The sequence below is a fragment of the Cyprinodon tularosa genome, unplaced genomic scaffold, assembly GCF_016077235.1.
Source record: "Cyprinodon tularosa strain WSP-4 unplaced genomic scaffold, ASM1607723v1 ctg293, whole genome shotgun sequence".
NCBI lineage: Eukaryota > Metazoa > Chordata > Actinopteri > Cyprinodontiformes > Cyprinodontidae > Cyprinodon > Cyprinodon tularosa.
In genome coordinates, this window is record NW_024039000.1 from 654,167 (window position 1) to 672,199 (window position 18,033).

General features: G+C 36.4%; 1 protein-coding gene and 1 long non-coding RNA gene across 3 annotated transcripts in view; both read left to right on the plus strand.

Annotated features, from left to right (window-relative positions):
• The first annotated feature begins 3,915 nt into the window (after positions 1 to 3,915).
• On the plus strand, positions 3,916 to 5,403 carry LOC119787301. The gene is made up of 2 exons (XR_005281310.1): positions 3,916 to 4,019; positions 5,282 to 5,403. It is a non-coding gene; the product is annotated as an uncharacterized LOC119787301 (long non-coding RNA).
• A 327-nt stretch (positions 5,404 to 5,730) lies between these two features.
• LOC119787298 (frizzled-3-like) overlaps positions 5,731 to 18,033 on the plus strand; it is a 31,445-nt gene continuing 19,142 nt past the window's right edge. For both annotated transcript variants that reach the window (XM_038291077.1, XM_038291078.1), the window contains exon 1: positions 5,731 to 6,047. In XM_038291077.1, coding sequence (XP_038147005.1) covers positions 5,754 to 6,047 — 294 coding nt within the window. In that variant the 5' untranslated portion in view covers positions 5,731 to 5,753. The remainder of the gene's footprint in view (positions 6,048 to 18,033) is intronic.

Sequence of the window (18,033 nt, forward strand, 5' to 3'; positions counted from 1 at the left end):
TGAGGAGTAATGTTGGTCATTGTTAAGTGGGGTCATATTAACCGATTAAATCAGTATGTGGGTCAGCAGCCTGAGCTGCGATGGACCGGGACCCCCCACAGTTTTCTGACAGAGAGGATCAGGATCAAGTCAGCCATGAAACAGTTAAGCTAGGGCCGTGTTAAATGCTGTGGAAGGAAATCATGGCACACAGTCCTAATCCTGAAGCTCTGGGAGACAAATATTGACAAGTTTTCACTAATAGAGTCACAACAGCTCATCAAGTTGCAGCACTTTAGTAATAGCCTAATCTCAGGGGGGAAACTTCAAAGAGATGAATAAAATAAGTGACATATTAACTTAATATTAGTCCCATACTCTTTGCTTCTATCTATTCTAAGCATTTATTACACGTAATGTAAGTTAATATTTGTTTAATCATGCCCTTTGTAAATATAGCTTCATACTAATTAATATAAAATTTTTTATGTATTTCAGTAATTATATACACAAAATATATCACATAAAAACATTTCACATTCTGATATATTTCAAAGGTTTATTTCTAAGCTTAATCATGGCTTTAAACAGTGAAAAAACAAAGTTTTGGCTCTTAAAGTAGAGAAATGAATTACCAGTCTTTAAAATATGACAAAAGAAATGTCAGCCTGCAGTTTTATGTACATTAGTGTTCGTTATTGGAGGTCAATACTTTGCAACTCTCCTTTAGCTTGAAGTAGTGCAGCATAGCATGAATCAGGCGTTAAGCAAGACAAGGATGATTTTAGATGGCCGCTAGCTTCTCTGCAGTTTTGGGTCTGTTGTTATATCTTCCCCACATAAGCATAACCAAACAATTACCTGTGAGGTTGAGGCTACAGTCAGGACTGCAGTTGCCCAATCAAGTAGAATGATGTTTATTAATCTTAGTACTGCCCATTTTGGCAGTGTAATCAGGTGCAAAGTCCTTTTGAAAAATGAAAGCCTCTCCATAGAAGTCATCAGCAAAATGAAGCCAGACGTTCTCCAAACTTTCCTGGTAGATGGCGCTACTCGTTTTGGACTTGATGAACAGAGACCGACAGCAGAAGATAACATGATTCCCCAGATCATCACTGACTGGTAACTTCACACCCAGATTAAGCAACATTCTAATCTTGTATCACCTTGTGCTAGATAAGTTTGATTACCTTGTTGGTTTAGGAATGACCGAGCACAAGGAATACAAGTTGCAGAAATGTGTGAGCAAAGCTGCCCCTACAGCTGCAGTCGATACCTTCTGAGGCAAACCTCTTAAATTGGCTTTTATTCACAATGGTTTTTGCTTCAACATCTTTTTATCATATGTTTTCCTTCCACTCAACTTCCCATTAATGCAATCAGATTTAAAACATTTGAATATTCAAAAGTTATTTTAGTTACTTAGTTCACATTAGACAAAGATTAATTTACACAGAAACTGATGATAGATAGGTAGATGGGTAGATAGGTAGATAGATAGATACTTTATTAATCCCTTATAAGGGAAATTCACATCCCCTATAGCAAAGATTATATAAAATATAAAAAATATAATATAGGATAAAAAACACACAAAATTAGATACAAATAAAATAAATAAATAGTAAAAATAATTTAAAAATACTCAGTCCTTCAAGAGGCATCAAACCGGGACAAAAGATCTTCTGTATACCTTCATTAATTATAGTTTCTGTGCCTTATAAAATACAAATATACAATTTAACTATTTGTTCCAAAGATTATTTTTTTCTGAGGGTACCTAAAGATGAGCATTGCTGTCAAAATTTATAATTTATTGAATATATATTTGGATACAGCACAGCATACAGCATACATACAAAGGACCTCTGACCCTTTCTCTCATTTTCAAAGGTATAAATGACTGTCTGCGTGGATAATCTTATTTTGTAAGCCATGCCATAAAATTTCTGTATCAAAATTCATTTTCTACTGCTCATATTTGAATTTTAATATAATTTAAAGTTTGTATTTACTTTAAGTCATTGTTATAAAAATAAAAACATTTATTATTTACTCCATTAAATTCTCGTTTACAACAACTTCTCATTGTTATCTTCTTGCATACTGCAATGTATCTAAACTGAGATTAAGCTCTGGGCCTTAAGTAAATGAAGAACATTTAAATAGTGGAACCAGATTACGGATTAAAATGACAAGTATTAATAAATAAATGAACAAATAAAATCCTCATCCTATTATATTTATAGAAATATTTTGGACATAAAATAGCAGTTGTCACGTTTTTCAAAAATACCACTTCTTTAGTACACTATTATATTCGTTATGATTTAGTTTTTCCCACAAGCACCAGAGACTAGCTCACGCGACTGGGGAACGTTGGTCGTTTGGTGCATGGCGCGTGTTTTGAAGCTGCTCTGCTTGTGGAGAAATGTCCTGGGCCGTGAGTAGTGAGGAAACAGGAAGCGATTCTTGTGGGATGGAAGAGGGAAATAGTGACAATGAAGGTTGGAAGATAGCAGCATCAAAAAATGAGAAAAAGCGGAAAAAACAGAGATCAGTTAAAGGGGAATCTAGTTCAGAACAATCCAGTGATGATCAATCCATACATTCCACAGCACAACAAAATGAATTCAAAGTCATATTCAAAGTCGTTAATCAGGCAGACTCTTTTACAAACTGGAATCCGGTTCACTTAACAAAAACCATCAATAAACTTGTTGGAGAAGTCAGAGGTGCCAGAATTCTGTACAGTGGAGACCTGCTAATTAACTGCAGAGACAGCGCCCAGCAAGGCAAAGCAATACGTATTAACAAAATTGACGGGATAAGAGTTCAGTGCAGCCTAATGGAGAACAAAAAGATCAGCAGGGGAGTCATTGGAGGAGTTCCTCTGAAAATTTCTGAAAAAGAGATTCTGGAAAACATAAGCGGTGCAAAAGTAAAAGAAGTAAAACGGTTAAAAACAACAAGAAACGGAGAAAGATCTGACAGTTTATCTGTACTAATTAAATTCGAGGAAGAGCAATTACCAAGCAAAGTATTCATCGGTTACATCAGTTACAATGTCAAAATCTACAATCCACCACCATTGAGATGTTTCAAATGTCAAAAATTCGGACACATTGCAGCAGTTTGTAAAGGGAAACAGAGGTGTGGAAGGTGTGCAGGAGAACATGAATATGGTAAATGTGGAAAAGAAGCTAAAATAAAATGCTGTAATTGTGGTGGAGAACATACTGCTGCTTATCGCGGCTGTGAAGCAAGCAAAAGGTCTGAAGAAATAAAAAAAATGAAATTTGAGCTTGGAATAACTTATGCTGAAGCTGCAAAAAGGATCCCATCTCAGTCAGAAAAACCCAAACCTACAGTTCAACACACGGCAAATTTCAAACCTCTAGAGAAATCTCCAAAAATTGATGAAGACTCACTAATTGTTAAAAAGACAAATTTTGTTCTTTTCATGGTGGAAGTGATTAATTGTACTGCTCAGACGACAAAAAAAACAGAAAAAATCAAAATAATAGTGAAGGCTGCAGAAAAATATCTGGATGTTAAAGATATGAACTGGGAGATGGTTGGAAGCATGATGGAAAGACCAATGGGACCATCAGAAACTGGCAGAGGTACGATGACCTAGAGTAAATTAAAATTATACGGGCAAATGTAATTTAGTATAATTTAGTATTATGTGGGTTTAAGTTACACAGGTTATTTTATTGTATTTTTTTTTTTTTTTTTTTTTTTTTTTTTTTTTTGGGGGGGGTGAATCGTTTCCTGTTTCCTTGCTTTACTCCATATCAGTTGGTGGCGGTAATGCACATTTCACAAGTTTGCCAACCGCCATAAAATCTCATAAGAAGAAGAAGACTAGCTCACGCCCACATCCACTCATCCAGCGAAGTCTATTGGTCTGGATGGGCGCGCGCGCTGATTGCGCGTTCCCTATGACTGGTGCGCTGCACGCGGCCAGCTGCGGAGGACAGCGGAGCTGCGCTGCGGTGATCTCCCCCGCAACACCTCGCTTCTCTACAGACAAGGTACAGCATATCCTACCGTACGTTAGACCTAAAATCTGCAGTTGATCTGACTCTAAAACGTAAAACATGCACGCGGGTTTGTAGAATGAATCCAGAGGAAAAAGCGCGCAGACACGCGCTCTGTTGCTGCGGTGACAAACAGACTGACGGTGATTTTTGCCTGACACCGCGTGTGGTTGTCGCTTTAGCAACGGAGATGCCTCGGTTAAAAATGCGGTGTTAATTCCTGCGCTCTGTAAGCAGCCGCCTTTTTATTCATTTGTGATTATAATGAGAGAACGCGCCTCTCTGTGCAGGTGTTCACCTAAATTAGTAATCAATGGAATAATGTTTATGGCTGACAGCTCTGCCTCAAGCTGAGTTGGCGTACGCGTCGTGACGCAAAACTAAATAATATCCATAATATGTAGTGGAATATTGGTCTGGCATGGTATGCCCGAACGTTATTATTTAGAGACAGAAATCTGCATTGTGTGAAACCCCAGAAGTCCAAAAATTTATCTGATCTCAAAATTATATTTCCATGCCATTATTAAAGTAAATTCTTTGATAAAAATAATAAAGAAAGCCTCCCCCATCTAAATGGACATCTAAAAGTACCACAAATAAATAAATCATTGTATAATCAGGTAACACCAAGCTGATTTCATAAGCACTGCTAGACCATAGAATAAAGTAAACAAAAAAAATATATAGTAAACTTGTAATTTGTTTATATTTATTTTTTCCAGTTATGGCAAATTTAGATAATTATCTGATTTATTTTTATTTATTTTTTTTTATGTCACCTTTTGTACTCCATAAGTGTTGCCCAGTTAAGGTCATACAAACATAAGCAGAGTGTCTGCAGGTGTACCTTCACGTTGGGGTCGAAGTTGACAGGAGGCCATTGCGGTTTGCTTTGAACACAGTTTCTGTAGTCTGCAACCTGACCCCGCTGACTCAGCTCCCATACAAGAAGATAATCCGACACCGAGACAAGCCAAGACAATTTTTCTTAAGAATGCAAACACACATACTTGTCCAAAAAAAAAATATCTGCTTTGCAACCACCAAAGTAATGCAATTATTTCCTGATAGGATGACTTTCTAAAAGTGGGTGTGGCTGATTCTGAGATAATATAAGACACCGTGAACTTTAGAGAAATCTGCTTTGCTTTTTTAGGCAATAATCCCTTCTTTGTATTAGAAACTCGTAAGACTTGTTTTCAGGATCCGAGGCCGTATGACTGTTTAAAGAGAGACATTTTGTGTCTTTGCAGAGAGATTGGCTGAAGCAGTTTTGGCGATGACACAGTGGAGTCAATGCAGTTCTTCAAGTCATCTCTGGAAAACTAGCAAGAAAGGATAAAGCAATTGGAAAAAAGACAGACGTACAGAAACCTAGATAGACAACTAACAGAAGATGGAGCTTTGCAATACGCTTGGGGATGTACCGAGGTTCGGCGGCCTTTTACCAGTGGGGCACCAGGATTCATAGAATATTCACACAACGCCTCTAAACAGGAAATGGCTTAAACATTCTGAGATGTAGTGAAAAGGGGTCTTTGTCATATGAAGGTTTACAAAAAGCGCAGCTCGGTTGAATTGGGAGATCCCTTGTGGAGTTCAGACTCAGTGCATCCTGTCTGCGGATTTTACTTTTAGTGTCAGTGTGGTATTTTCATCTGTCACTGACTGAAAATGGGCTTTTTTCTCTCTTACCATAAAATAATAATCTAGAACTTTGACAATATGTCAAACGTTAAAGAGAAAACGCCTGTCGGAGGAGGATGTGCCAGAGATGTGATTTCAAAAACTGTAACGGTGTGCTGCAGGCAAAAAGTCCCTTCCTGCCATGTCTTCATCCTCCTCCTCCTGCTTCTCTTCTCACTGGGTGCATCTCATATGGAGTTTATAGAAAGCCACAGTGAATTCAGCTGTGAGCCCATCAGACTGAGAATGTGCCAGGATCTGCCTTACAACACAACATTTATGCCCAATCTCCTGAACCATTATGACCAGCAAACAGCTGCTCTGGCCATGGAGGTAGGTGTTCTTTTTCTCATTCATCTTAAAGGTGATTCATGTATATGAAAGGCGGGTCCTACTGTGAATTACATTTTCTTTATGAAGCAAGGGTAGTTGCAGGGCTTGGAAATGGCGCCTATAGAGTTTCATCCTAACATATGAACCTGCTGAGGTCTGAAGGATTTTTTTCAAATAGCCTGAAGTGACAGAGCCTGATACAACTCTGATATAAATGCATCTGGAATTATCGCATGCTAAGGAAAATTAGGTTAGGATGTAGAGCAGTATGTTCAGACTAAGATACATCTCTCAGGTGACAGGTCTATCCATCAATCAATATTCGGTTTGTCCAAAATCTTTTGTAATCATTTCCTTTTTAGGAAAAAATTTAATGTTTGCTTTTAAAAAAAAATGAACACAGGGAAAATAAAACACCCTTTTTTAAGTCTATGCTCATAACCTAACAAAATAATGACCTTTATTATCAAAGCATACAGGCATGGTTAGCTCAGAAACCAACATGAGACCTTCTTGCTTTCAGCAAATGTTACCTTAGAGCCTTTAATCTGTGAGCTGCAGGATACACAAAGCTGCAGGCATGAAAATTGAGGATTTAAATGAAGCAGGGAAAGCACAAAGAGCTGTGCTTCATCTTTCTTCCTCATGTTACAGATTCATCTTGCCACATGTAGCTTCTTTCTGTAGATGCAGATGAATGTCTAGGTACTCATCCAGTCATTCCTGACCTTTTAGTCTTTTAATATGAGCACTAGCTGACAGACAAAGTTGTATCTGATCAGCAGCAAGGGATGAAAAATGGTCTAAATGAGGTGTGTGTGTGTGTGATTGAAAGCTGATGAGGAATTCCTTTATGTGCAGACATGGTTTGTAGCAGCGAGGGGAAGAAGTGCCGTGTTACACTCTGTGCAATAGAAGACACACGCTATACATGATTATCACGTTACCTCTCTTTCATAGTCCATTGTTACTTGCGGGGGAACGTAAAAGGCCGCAGAGCGAGGTGTCGTTCAGTAACTATGCTGTAATTACTTGTTTTTTGTCTGGATCAAAGTGAATTTTATGCTACAGTGTGTAAAATCTGGGTATTTTCTGTTGCATTAATTTAACCGAAGACCTCTTTTTATTACTCCAGCTTTAACCCAAGCAATCATCATAAATAAACTCACATTTTTAACACTAAAAGATTTATTTTGGTTTTTTGATGAGGCACAAAATAATCTGACCTTCCAAATTTGACCGAAGTTGTGACCTTTACGTGGCGTTGCATTTGAGTTCAAATGTCCAAAAAGAATAACGGATGCATACATTTGAAATAAATCTCCTTCCAGTTGTTCATAGTTGGTATATTAAATTACTCTTTTTGAAAAGCAGGGGAATTTGAACAAAGCATGTATTTGCTGGCTGCATGCTTAATCTTGAGGGATTTTTATTTTTGTTTTTATGCTTAGCAAGCACTTTCCCATGTCAGAACCAGCTGCATGTCACCCAGAGGATTTAAATTCTCTCTCATATCCCAAAAGAAAACCATTTTTTTCTTTCATGACAAAAGCTGGTTTTATTAAGGGCCTGTGGCAAAGTTAATCCTTTATTTGATAATTAAGGAGAAAAATTATGACGGCGTTCATGATGGTCATGGTTGCAACTATAATGAAGGTCATTAATCAGCACATGAAGGACCGTGCAACTGTTGAGTCATGTCAACTCTCTTCTGTCATGTCAAAACACGCTTCCTCAAAGACTCCAGAACCATCTGTTGCTGAACTTGATTTGACCCAGTTGAAGTTTGATCCAGGTAACAGACACTCGCAGTCGCTTCAGTAAAATCTGAAGATGGCTGAGAAGCAACATGAGCCGTATTATTTTTCCTACTCTGCTGTGCAGTGTCCAGGCTGTGCTGTCCTGGTGGAAACCCTGGAGGAAATTTAATAAACCCTCAGTAGAAAAAATGGGCTGCATAATGCCAGCCTGTGTGTGTTTTTGTCTAAGGAAATGTGCAGTTTCTACAAAATCGAGACCCCAAACCATCTCCATCATCAGTGGAGTCTAACTGTTTTTCTTCTTAGATTTTTTTCAGAACCTTGTTCTGTTTAGATTTCTTTTAAATTATTGTTTTGGTTCTGATCACGCTTTAGTTTTGATTATGCCTTAAAATGCTCTTATTTGACACACATAGAAATATCTCTTTCTGACTGATTAATGAAAGCACTCAAATATGCTTTTTTTTTATTTGCTTACATAATCAGAATTTAATCTGATTAAGGAGCAAAATCCTAGAATTTGTAGTTGGTTGTATATGTAAATTGTTTCACTAACCCCTTATAAATTCTACATTCACAACAACCATGCATAAAAAACCTTCTCTTTTTATAGATAAAATGATTTGTTCTTCATGTTTATTTAAGTTTACCCTACCAGAATGCTGGGTTTTGTGTGCGAATAGAACATATATATGGGACTGTAAAACCAAAGCAATCACTTTACCACTGCGCTTAGAAAGTGTATAAAGAATGCATTAGAAAATCCCTTTATTGTCCCACAATGGGGAAATTCTGGTGTTTACAGCAGCAAAAAGATTATAGAAAAAGTGAAGAAAAGTGAAGAGTTAAAAGATAACTCTCAGAAAGTATGTAAAGGCAATCTACCCTATATAATTACTAATAGAAGCTTGTGGTTTAAATCCCCAGTTTTATCATGACATATTAAATTTATTTGTTTGGATTACAATGTTTCTGGTAGGGCTGAAACAACTAATCGTGATTAATCGACTATTGAAATAATTGTTAACTAATTTAGTAATCAATTAATTGTCACATACAGTATAGAGACTGTAAAATATGCCTTTAGCTGACAGAGCAACCCACTTAGAGCAGAATTAAATAAAAATTGTAATAAAAATATATAGAAATTAAGATAAAAAAAAAAAAAAATATATATATATATATATATATATATATATATATATAATTAATATGTTCTATCCAGAATTCTTGAAGTGGAAACTTTAGTTTCCCCTGGTTTAATTTTGTAAAATATTTCTTTTTTAAGGAATCCTTTAGCTATCCAAATATTAATCGATTACTTAAAAAAATAATCAACAGATAAATTGATTTGCAATAAAATTGTTAATTGCAGCCCTAGTTTCTGGTAAAGTCTGTCTTGATATTGATGGAATTCAAATGAAATGAATGAAATTCAAAAGGAAATTTGCTATGAATATGATTCTATATCCTATCCAGTCTAATGCAATTAGTAACATAAACATTATTTAGGCGCACCCCCCATGTATGGGGGCCTCAGTATTGAATGCAGCCGTCATGAGTTTGAATCCTGGTCTGCTAACCTTCCCACTCTATAACACCATTAATATCTTCTTACTTCCATGTATAATAAAATAAAGTCCACTAGTGCATACATACTTAAAATATAAAAATAGATAAGCTGTTCATATTCTGAAACCGTACGTCTGGAGCTAGGGTATTCTAAAGATAGCAATGTGGAACAATATTTTGAGTTTTTCGGGGTGTTTTTTTTTTTTTTTTTTTTTTTTTTTTGCATCAACAAATGAAACCAATCAATTGAATCACATCATATTAATATGGATCGTCTCCCTAGCAAAAGTTCTGTGTGGTTTTTCTGTTATATTACCATCAGTTCTGAAGAGTTTTTCAGCAGTAACTTTAAAAAAATAGATGACATGAGGAGAAAAAAAAATGGAAAAATACAGAAGCATCATGTATCATGATGCTACACTTATTAAACTGAACAGACTTGTTTATAAGAAAAGAATTTATCTTCAAGTGGACATAAAAAAAAAAGCCTTTTTTCCCTCTAACAGGACATTGGTGGATAACCTGAAAGGATGTTTTTGTGAGCAAGGTGGCATAAAAACAAAACTTTCCTCAAAACATCATTTTTTAAGTCAGTTGCAAAAAAAAAAATACCAAGAAAATGCATATAAATCTATGCAACTGAACAAAGGAAGAAAGGCATATATTTTCATGCATTAAAAACCCCAAATACTATTAGTTATGCTAACTATTATTAAAAAAGGAAATAGAATGATTTAATGTTGGAAACTGAATGGAAACTTTATATCTTGTCTTTTTTTTCCTGGTCAAAATCGGTCTGTCATCTCTGTAAATTTAAAACGTTGCCGTCTGTTTAGAAAAAAAGTTTCCTGCACTCTTTTAGCTTGGCAAAACTTTATTTAGTTTTATGTATATTTACCACAGACTTTATCCTTTGTTGCTTCTTCCACAAGCAGTTATCGGTTGAATAAAGGTTTTTATGGTTGCTTTGTAGAGAATTCAGTAAAGGATGTTACTCACGTGATAAAGCAGGTACCTAAAGACTCTACAAGCTCATTCATATTTTCTGACCAGTTATCGTTGTAGTCATATTGTAGCCATATATATATATATATACATAGACAAACACACAGTCAGGCCTTGTGGGAGAAGCATTGAATAGAAATGAGCCAAGAAACTCAAAACATTTACCAAATAAGTGTCATTTTTATTTTTTATTTTAACTGCTTTTATTGAGATGTTTTGTGAGAAACTTCTAAGAAAACCTAAGTCCTAAATCTGTTAAATCATTGTAAAGTGCTGGAGATGTAATGACGCTCTTGCAGTCCGTTTTTAGGCGATATAAGAGTGGTTGCTCTGCTTTAGCGACTGTCATGGAGATCATTCTTGGCAGCTGTTGTTTATGTTATTGACTTAATCAAACAGATCTTTTCTTCTTTTATGGGTTATTGTGAATTTGCTGAGCCCTTCATTTTTTTCAGTAGAGATTGAACCTTTTCACTTCATACTGTTTTTATAGCATTTACTGCTAAAGGAAAACAATCTGTAGAAGGCTAAGATTACCAAATTAAGTTGGATCTATTTAATGTAAATGCTACAAGCTCCAGAAATACCACTGTCCCCCTGTTTTTTAATTGCTTATCCAGGGTTAAAACACTTCCTCTGTATGTTAGTTTCTAGGCAGGATTATGGGCCCAGCTGTCATTGCTCACTAGTGCAAACTAGCTGCTAATCTCTCTCTCAGCTCCACAATGATGACATTGATTCCCAGGCCAGCAACCGACCCATCTGCTACAATAGTCAATTAAACCTGAGCAGAGAGGGTGAGGAGAGGCAGAAATAAGGGGGGAGGTGGAGTCTGAGAAGACATTCAGAGAACAGCTAATGGAGATCATTTTAAGGGTTTGGTTTGAGTTCCCATTTATATGAAGTTGTAATGTAATAAATATATAATCTTTACTGTCCATCTGCCTCAGCATGTCACGGTTCCCTGAGGATTAGTTGTTGTGACATTACCTAAGGGCTTTGCGTGTGGGAAACACAGATTTAGACTTAGGAGTCAATGACTGTTTAACTCCAACAGATGAACCTGCAATCTTCTGTGTCCACTGATTGTTGGCATTGGTGGTTCATGGGTTATTTTATTTGCAGATTTCTGTCCTCTAAAATAAGCTTTCTGATTTCAGTGCACTTGTTAGTAGCAATGGATGAAAGGTAGAGTGTTATAGCAATGAAGGACAGTTACTACAAATTCAACAAGAGCTGAATCTGGGCTAAAATAATTAGTAGCATCAATAGAACTTGAATTCTTCCATTTCTGGATCTACGACACCTTTTTTTAAAAAAATAAGTCACTGCAACATTTAATTTCCCTTTGGATTAATAAGGTATTTTTGAATTGAAGTACTCTGTATTCTTACTGCTGTATTTATAACTAATGTGACTTTCTTATTAATTAAACAGTAATGTTGCAACAATAACATTTTTTATGGAGGAGTTGAATGTATGTAGGCCCATATTGTTCATTAAAGTTACCAAGCATTTCAGCTAACAAATACCCTTCACTCCATGTGAATTTGTATATATTACGTTTTTGTAGTAGAAATGTTTAGGTTTATTATTCATTAATATTCATCGTATTCTAGGAAAAAAATGCTAAAATGTATTTTAGCAAAAAAAATATCTGTGCGAGTCATTGTTATTCTTTTTCTAATAATTAATGTAATTTTCAGATTACCGTTTTTTCAATAAACAACTAGTACACCTACTGAGGCTCTCCAATAAGACTTGTAGTAAAGCTAAGTCAGACTGATGTCCTGTTGGAGGATGATCCCTGCTAACCTTTAAAAAGAAACAAGTTTTTTGTCAAAACTAACCTGGTGTTGGAGATGATGCAAAGCACCCTGGGAAACGGTTCAGACAGACAATCATTTAGAGCACAACAAATAGTTCTTAGCAGACACAAGGGGTTTAATAAAAAAAAAAAGAGTGACATTTTTAGGGCTTGATTCTTTTTTTTTTTTTTTGAAGGGGAAGTAAACTTTAATTTCTGAAAGTAACCAATATATTTGATAAGTCTTATATGGTATATGATCTAATTTTTTGTCTCAAAATGAATAGACATTCAAGACAAGAATTTAAGATTGCATTAAGATGCAATAAGATGTTTCTCTTCTACTTTTCACTTTACAGTGTAGTTTGTAGCTTTGGATTTTTGAAGCTTCATCCACCTTTCGAATCATTTAAAAAGATCCTTACCACTTATGTGCTGAATTTAGTGGCTTGTGTTTCCTCTGGATATTAGTCAGTTACTGATTTTAAAGCTCACTTTACCTTTTGTTATTCTCAGGATGTAATGAAAACTTTACTGTTTAATCACATCTGCATTAACTCTCTTAAAGCCACCGAAAATGCAACCACTGTGGTTTTCTTACCTGTGATCATTGAGGTAGAAAGCGTTAATTGGACTAGCAGAATGGCAGCACATAGTAACATACACAGTCTCTTGATTATCATGCATCCTGCAAAATGAGATTTCTGGGCAAATCATCCACACTCTCATTATGAAATGTAAGACAACTGGTATGATTCAGTGATCAAAAAGTTCCTGCATACTATTATTTTTTCTGTGCTATTTGCAAGTTTTTTCCTGATGTGGCAGTAGTATTAAAACACGAATTGCCGTGAAATCTATTAAACTCCCTAAACATTAACTTTGCAACTTTTTTAACCTCCATCATTATCATAAAATATAGTAGTTAGAAAAGGATACCTAGGATCACTGAGGGGAGTCATTTTGACCCCTCTGAAACACACACAGTGCAAACCGTGAAGCTGCCTTGCTACATTTGGATGGTAGGACATCCAGGTTGCACAACTGACAAGTAGGTTAACTAGCAACTTAACTAAAATAAAAAGTCTGGTGAGCTGGTGTTGGTTTAGACAAAGCTGCAGGTACCTTGTTGAAATCCCTCTATAATTTAAGCCTTTTTATGACCCAATGTAAAGTCAACTCTAACCTGTGGAGTTTATTGCACATCCAACAAGCGAGTGGACAGTGGACAATAAAAGACAAAAGAACAGGACAAATGGACTATACAGATCATGGTAGCCAGGCATTTTTAGTTTTTCACCCTGTTGGTTTATGCAAAAATGTTGGTTGAATATCCAGTAATTGCTGATATTTGCATCTGTACAAAACTACAAACTTTAATGTTGAGCCTTAGCCTTTTTCTAAACATCCTTTTGATAATTGTTTTGGCACCTGTTATATGGACTCTAATTCACTGTGGCAGAATTACAATAATTGGTTTCTTAGTGATTGAAACACAGCTTTCTTAGGTTTAAAAAAAATAGTTTCAGAGCCAAAAGGAATGGTAATCTGTTATGTTTACAAAAGAGGCAAAAAAGTTGATAAAAAGGAATCAGGGGGTCCAGAAAGGGAATGCCAGGAGCTGAACAGAGGGAAATACTGATGGAGTGACAGGTTGGGTAAAGTCTTAGACTCTACTGTCTTTGCTGTTGAAGTCTGTCTCATCATGAGGTCTTTCAAAAGACTGGTTTGTTCATGAAAGGCCGCCCTGAGCTTTCCAGGTCCTTTAAAAACGAGAACATGTGTGTGCATGCCAAACCTGGAGAGTTTTGGCTATTTTGTTCTTTGTGTATGTGAATATGGAAGAGTGTGTGGATGGATTGCACAGTTACGTCTCTGTGTGTATGTGGTTGTGCTCGCAGACATGGCAATGCTGCTTTTTACTCGAATCTGAAGAGGCTCATTACCCTATTCACTCATCAGACAGACAAATACTCATTCAGTTTAAAAGTTCCTGTTTATTTCAGCTGAGCTCTTTATTATCCTGCTTATGCTGATGGTCTATTAAAGCTGTCAGCCCAAATGAAGCAATCATTTATTTATGAACAGAACAAAGGTGCTGGCTGGTGCTGCTTTTTGGCAGACTGCTCCCATCTACATTGCAGCCACCGCCTCTCATCCAGCCTCACAATGCCTGGGTGAGATATGAAGAGTGCTTTTCTATTGGCCAAATACAACTACAGCTCAAGAGGCTAATGTAGTTTTCACGTGAGCAGTTTATTTATACCTTAAACACAATGCAGGTGTGTTGCAGCATCAGTTTATTTCATAGATGCATACCATTCAGTTTGCAACAACAATGTTGTTTTAAGCAATGCAAACAGGAATATTGTCAATCCCATCATATAGACAGATTTAACCAAATGCATGTTTTAAATTCCAACTATAAGATTTTGTAGTATATTAAGTTTTTTTTTGGTCAGCTGTTAAGTTATCTACCCTGGAAAATCCAATATTAAGCATAGAGTGATGAAAGCAATGCTCCCCCCTTATTCTGCAAGTGAACATTTAACTTCATGAAGTAATAGTTTGCAGAGGTATCAGCGAGTGTGCAGGTAGCAACGGTGGAGAGGAAAAATTCCATATAAAAGGAAGAAACCTATAGCAGAACCAGGTCCGAACACACAAATAACCAGGAAAAAATTATTTTATGATGCATAGTTTATTTAAGCTAACTATGCAAAAAGCACCTACTGTATTGCTAAGACACTCTGGTGTCAGGCTTTCTTCTGAAATGTGTGCCAAGACACTAAATCCTTTCTCTAATGACAATATGGAGTTGGAGCTTCTGTTCTTTGTTTTTTTTTTTTTTTTTACTTTTTATTTTCAAGAATTTTCACAACAAAAGAACATTCCCTGAGCCAAGAGCAATGAAATCAATAACAAAAATACTGATGCCACACATACAATATTTCAACATAAATGCAGCACAATAAACCAGATCACCTGAAACTTTGAATACCCTAAAAGAGAAAACTGCACATACGCACTACCATATGTATATAAATATATGGAGCTTCTGTTCTAAATGAGTTGTTTGGCATCTTTTGAGAAAATTGGTCTTATTTAATCTTTTTTTGATTTGAAAAATATTTGCATTAAATAAAAGTATTATTCAATTATGCGCGTTTTTCCCCAGCTTTAATTTTCTTCCCAATCTCAGTTGTATTCCCCACCCTTCCAAAAAATTTTTTTTTCTACCTGTAAATATGCATTTTATATGGGTATCCACGGGAACCCGACCCAGTGCTGGACTCTGCCACAGGGATCTAAAAAACTGTGTGTTCCAGCCAAAAGTGGGCTCTATTGCATACCATCCACAACCAACAACAAACTTTTGATATTAGATCCAGCCCCTATATTTAGCCACACTGGTTATATTGGCGCTTCAGAAATCCCAATCTGTAAGCCTTATTTTTCCATCTAAAAAAAAAAAAGATTTTGATTTGGGGTCATTGCCCTGTTGAAACGGCCTGCTCTAACCAATGTTTCAGCCAACTGATCTACAGGGTCACCATGTGAGAGCCCATTGAAACATCCCGTGTCGGGTTCGTCACTCCGTCCCCGCTGGCTCCCTTCCCCTGTCCGCCGGGGTTCCCGGACCAGCCCTGGAGCTGTCGGCTCAGTTCAAGTGCCCGGTGTGTTTCGACTACGTGCTGCACTTTAGTCAACCAAAATCCCGGACTATTTTGAAATTTCCCTCTGACATTTTTTTTTTAGGTATGAAAAGTAGGACATGTCTGGGAAAAAGAGGACATCTGGTCACCCTACCATATCAACAATTTGATGTTTCAGTGAATGAGTGCTTGTTGCTATGATGCGTCTTTGCTCAGCAGCTTCGCTCGTTGTAAACCAACCATTCAGCGCACAGCTCATCTAAATATTCATGAGCATACCATAAAAGGAAGAAAACCTGTTGTTTTCTTCTAGGGCTTTTAACCAGGCTTGCATAAGGGCTCATAGAACAGCAAATATGCCCTTTTAAGCCCAACCAATGATACACACCCTATTCAGAGACCTTAAGGACCAGCACCAAATACCCTATAGAATCATTCTATGACCTCTTTAATACTTTTGAATCATTTTTAAATCATTCCTCAATCTCACAGTTCTAAATAAACTGCATTATAGATAAGCTTTGTGTAATATCCAGAATTATGTCAAAAAAGTTTGATGGCAACAAAAAATATTTATTCAGCATCTTGGAGATAAATATATTGACTGAATATTAGTGGAGTTTCGAGTAGATTAAGCTTCCATATTTGTTAATTTTTAGGGAAAAAAGCTTCCTACCGACATTTAAGCAGCTAAAATGAATGACTCAACATACCTATGATAAAGTAATGTAAGCTTTTCAATATTACAATATTTGTTTTTATTTCATTTAATATAATTTATAATATATTTTAACATAATATTATAATATAATACTTTCATTTAAATGTGCTGTCTTTTGGAATTTATACGAGATAAACCCAACAAACATGGGTTACTATTGTCTAATATTCTTAATCTGAACCCATGACCTGGACTTTAAAGTGTGTGTAAATGTGTTTGTGGCTGGTTGGAGATATATAAACCTTTGTTCTAATCCCAACTAACACCAGCATGCACACAACAGCCACTGATCCCTTTCTCACGAAAAAGCCACTCAACACAGTGTAGCTCTAACATTTTCAGTTTAACTGTAAATCAGGACCAGAGCTGGCTTTAAAAGCTCAGTTGTCCAAAAGTAGCTCAATTTTTAATGTCTCTTAGGGATTCAAATGCTGACAGCTTATCAAATCAGCACCAACAGGGAATAGTATTATTCCAGTATGATTTCTAACTAGGTTATTATAGAGGTAGATGAATTGTCTAGTTCTGAGAAGCTCTGAAATAACTGCGAGGTGTAACATGCAGCAATGTTTGACATGTCCCTGCTATGAACAGAAACTAAGAAAATGTGGGTTCATTTTATGTTTTTTTCCTGTCATGAAGTTGCTTTTTAACAGTTTATCTCATACTAAAATCCCCCTTTTGCCCTCTGAATAGTTGGTACATAAAAATAATTTTTTGCACTGAGCAGGAGAGTTGCATCCTTGGAAAACCTTTCCAAGTCCTTTATGTCAGAACTAAACAGGTTAAGCAATATGATGTTGTGGAGCATCTCCTTTAACGCAAGCAACAAGGATTGTCCTCACCAAAGCTTATCTTATCCAGAGTAATTACAGAATCCAATCTTTATCAAGCTAGGATCCGGCAGCATCCAATTTTTATCAAGCTAGGATTCTGCAATTAGTGCAACCAATTTCAATGCTTAAATTCCCAGTTTATCTTGTTTCTTTAGAGAAAGTCATCAACAGTGAACTACTCTTTGTTCTGTAGGATATCGCGTGTATCAGGGGTAAGAAGCAGGATTTTGTGTGTGTATCCTCTGTATTAGGCTTATTGTCACTCTTCATCTTTATCGCTGTTATTCAACCTTTTTGTCCTATGCTCATCCTATTCATCCCACTTTCACAGTTTCTATGTTGTCTCATGTGCAAGACCGTTGTCCGTACCTTTTGAAATTATTCGCCCATTACAGAAGTCCTGCAACAATGCGTGCAAGTGAATGTTTTTGTCTGTTATCCTGAATACTGCTTGGCCATGAGCGAGTCTTCACATCACCTGTTGCCATGGCAGTTAAATAGGCAGAGAAGGATGGAGAGGAATGGAGGAAGGGAGGGAGACCAGCAGGGGTGGGCGGGTGGTAGAGGAAAATTGGATGATGGGTGGCATGTTCTGGAAAAAGCTCAGATAGAAGCAGCTTCATTTACAA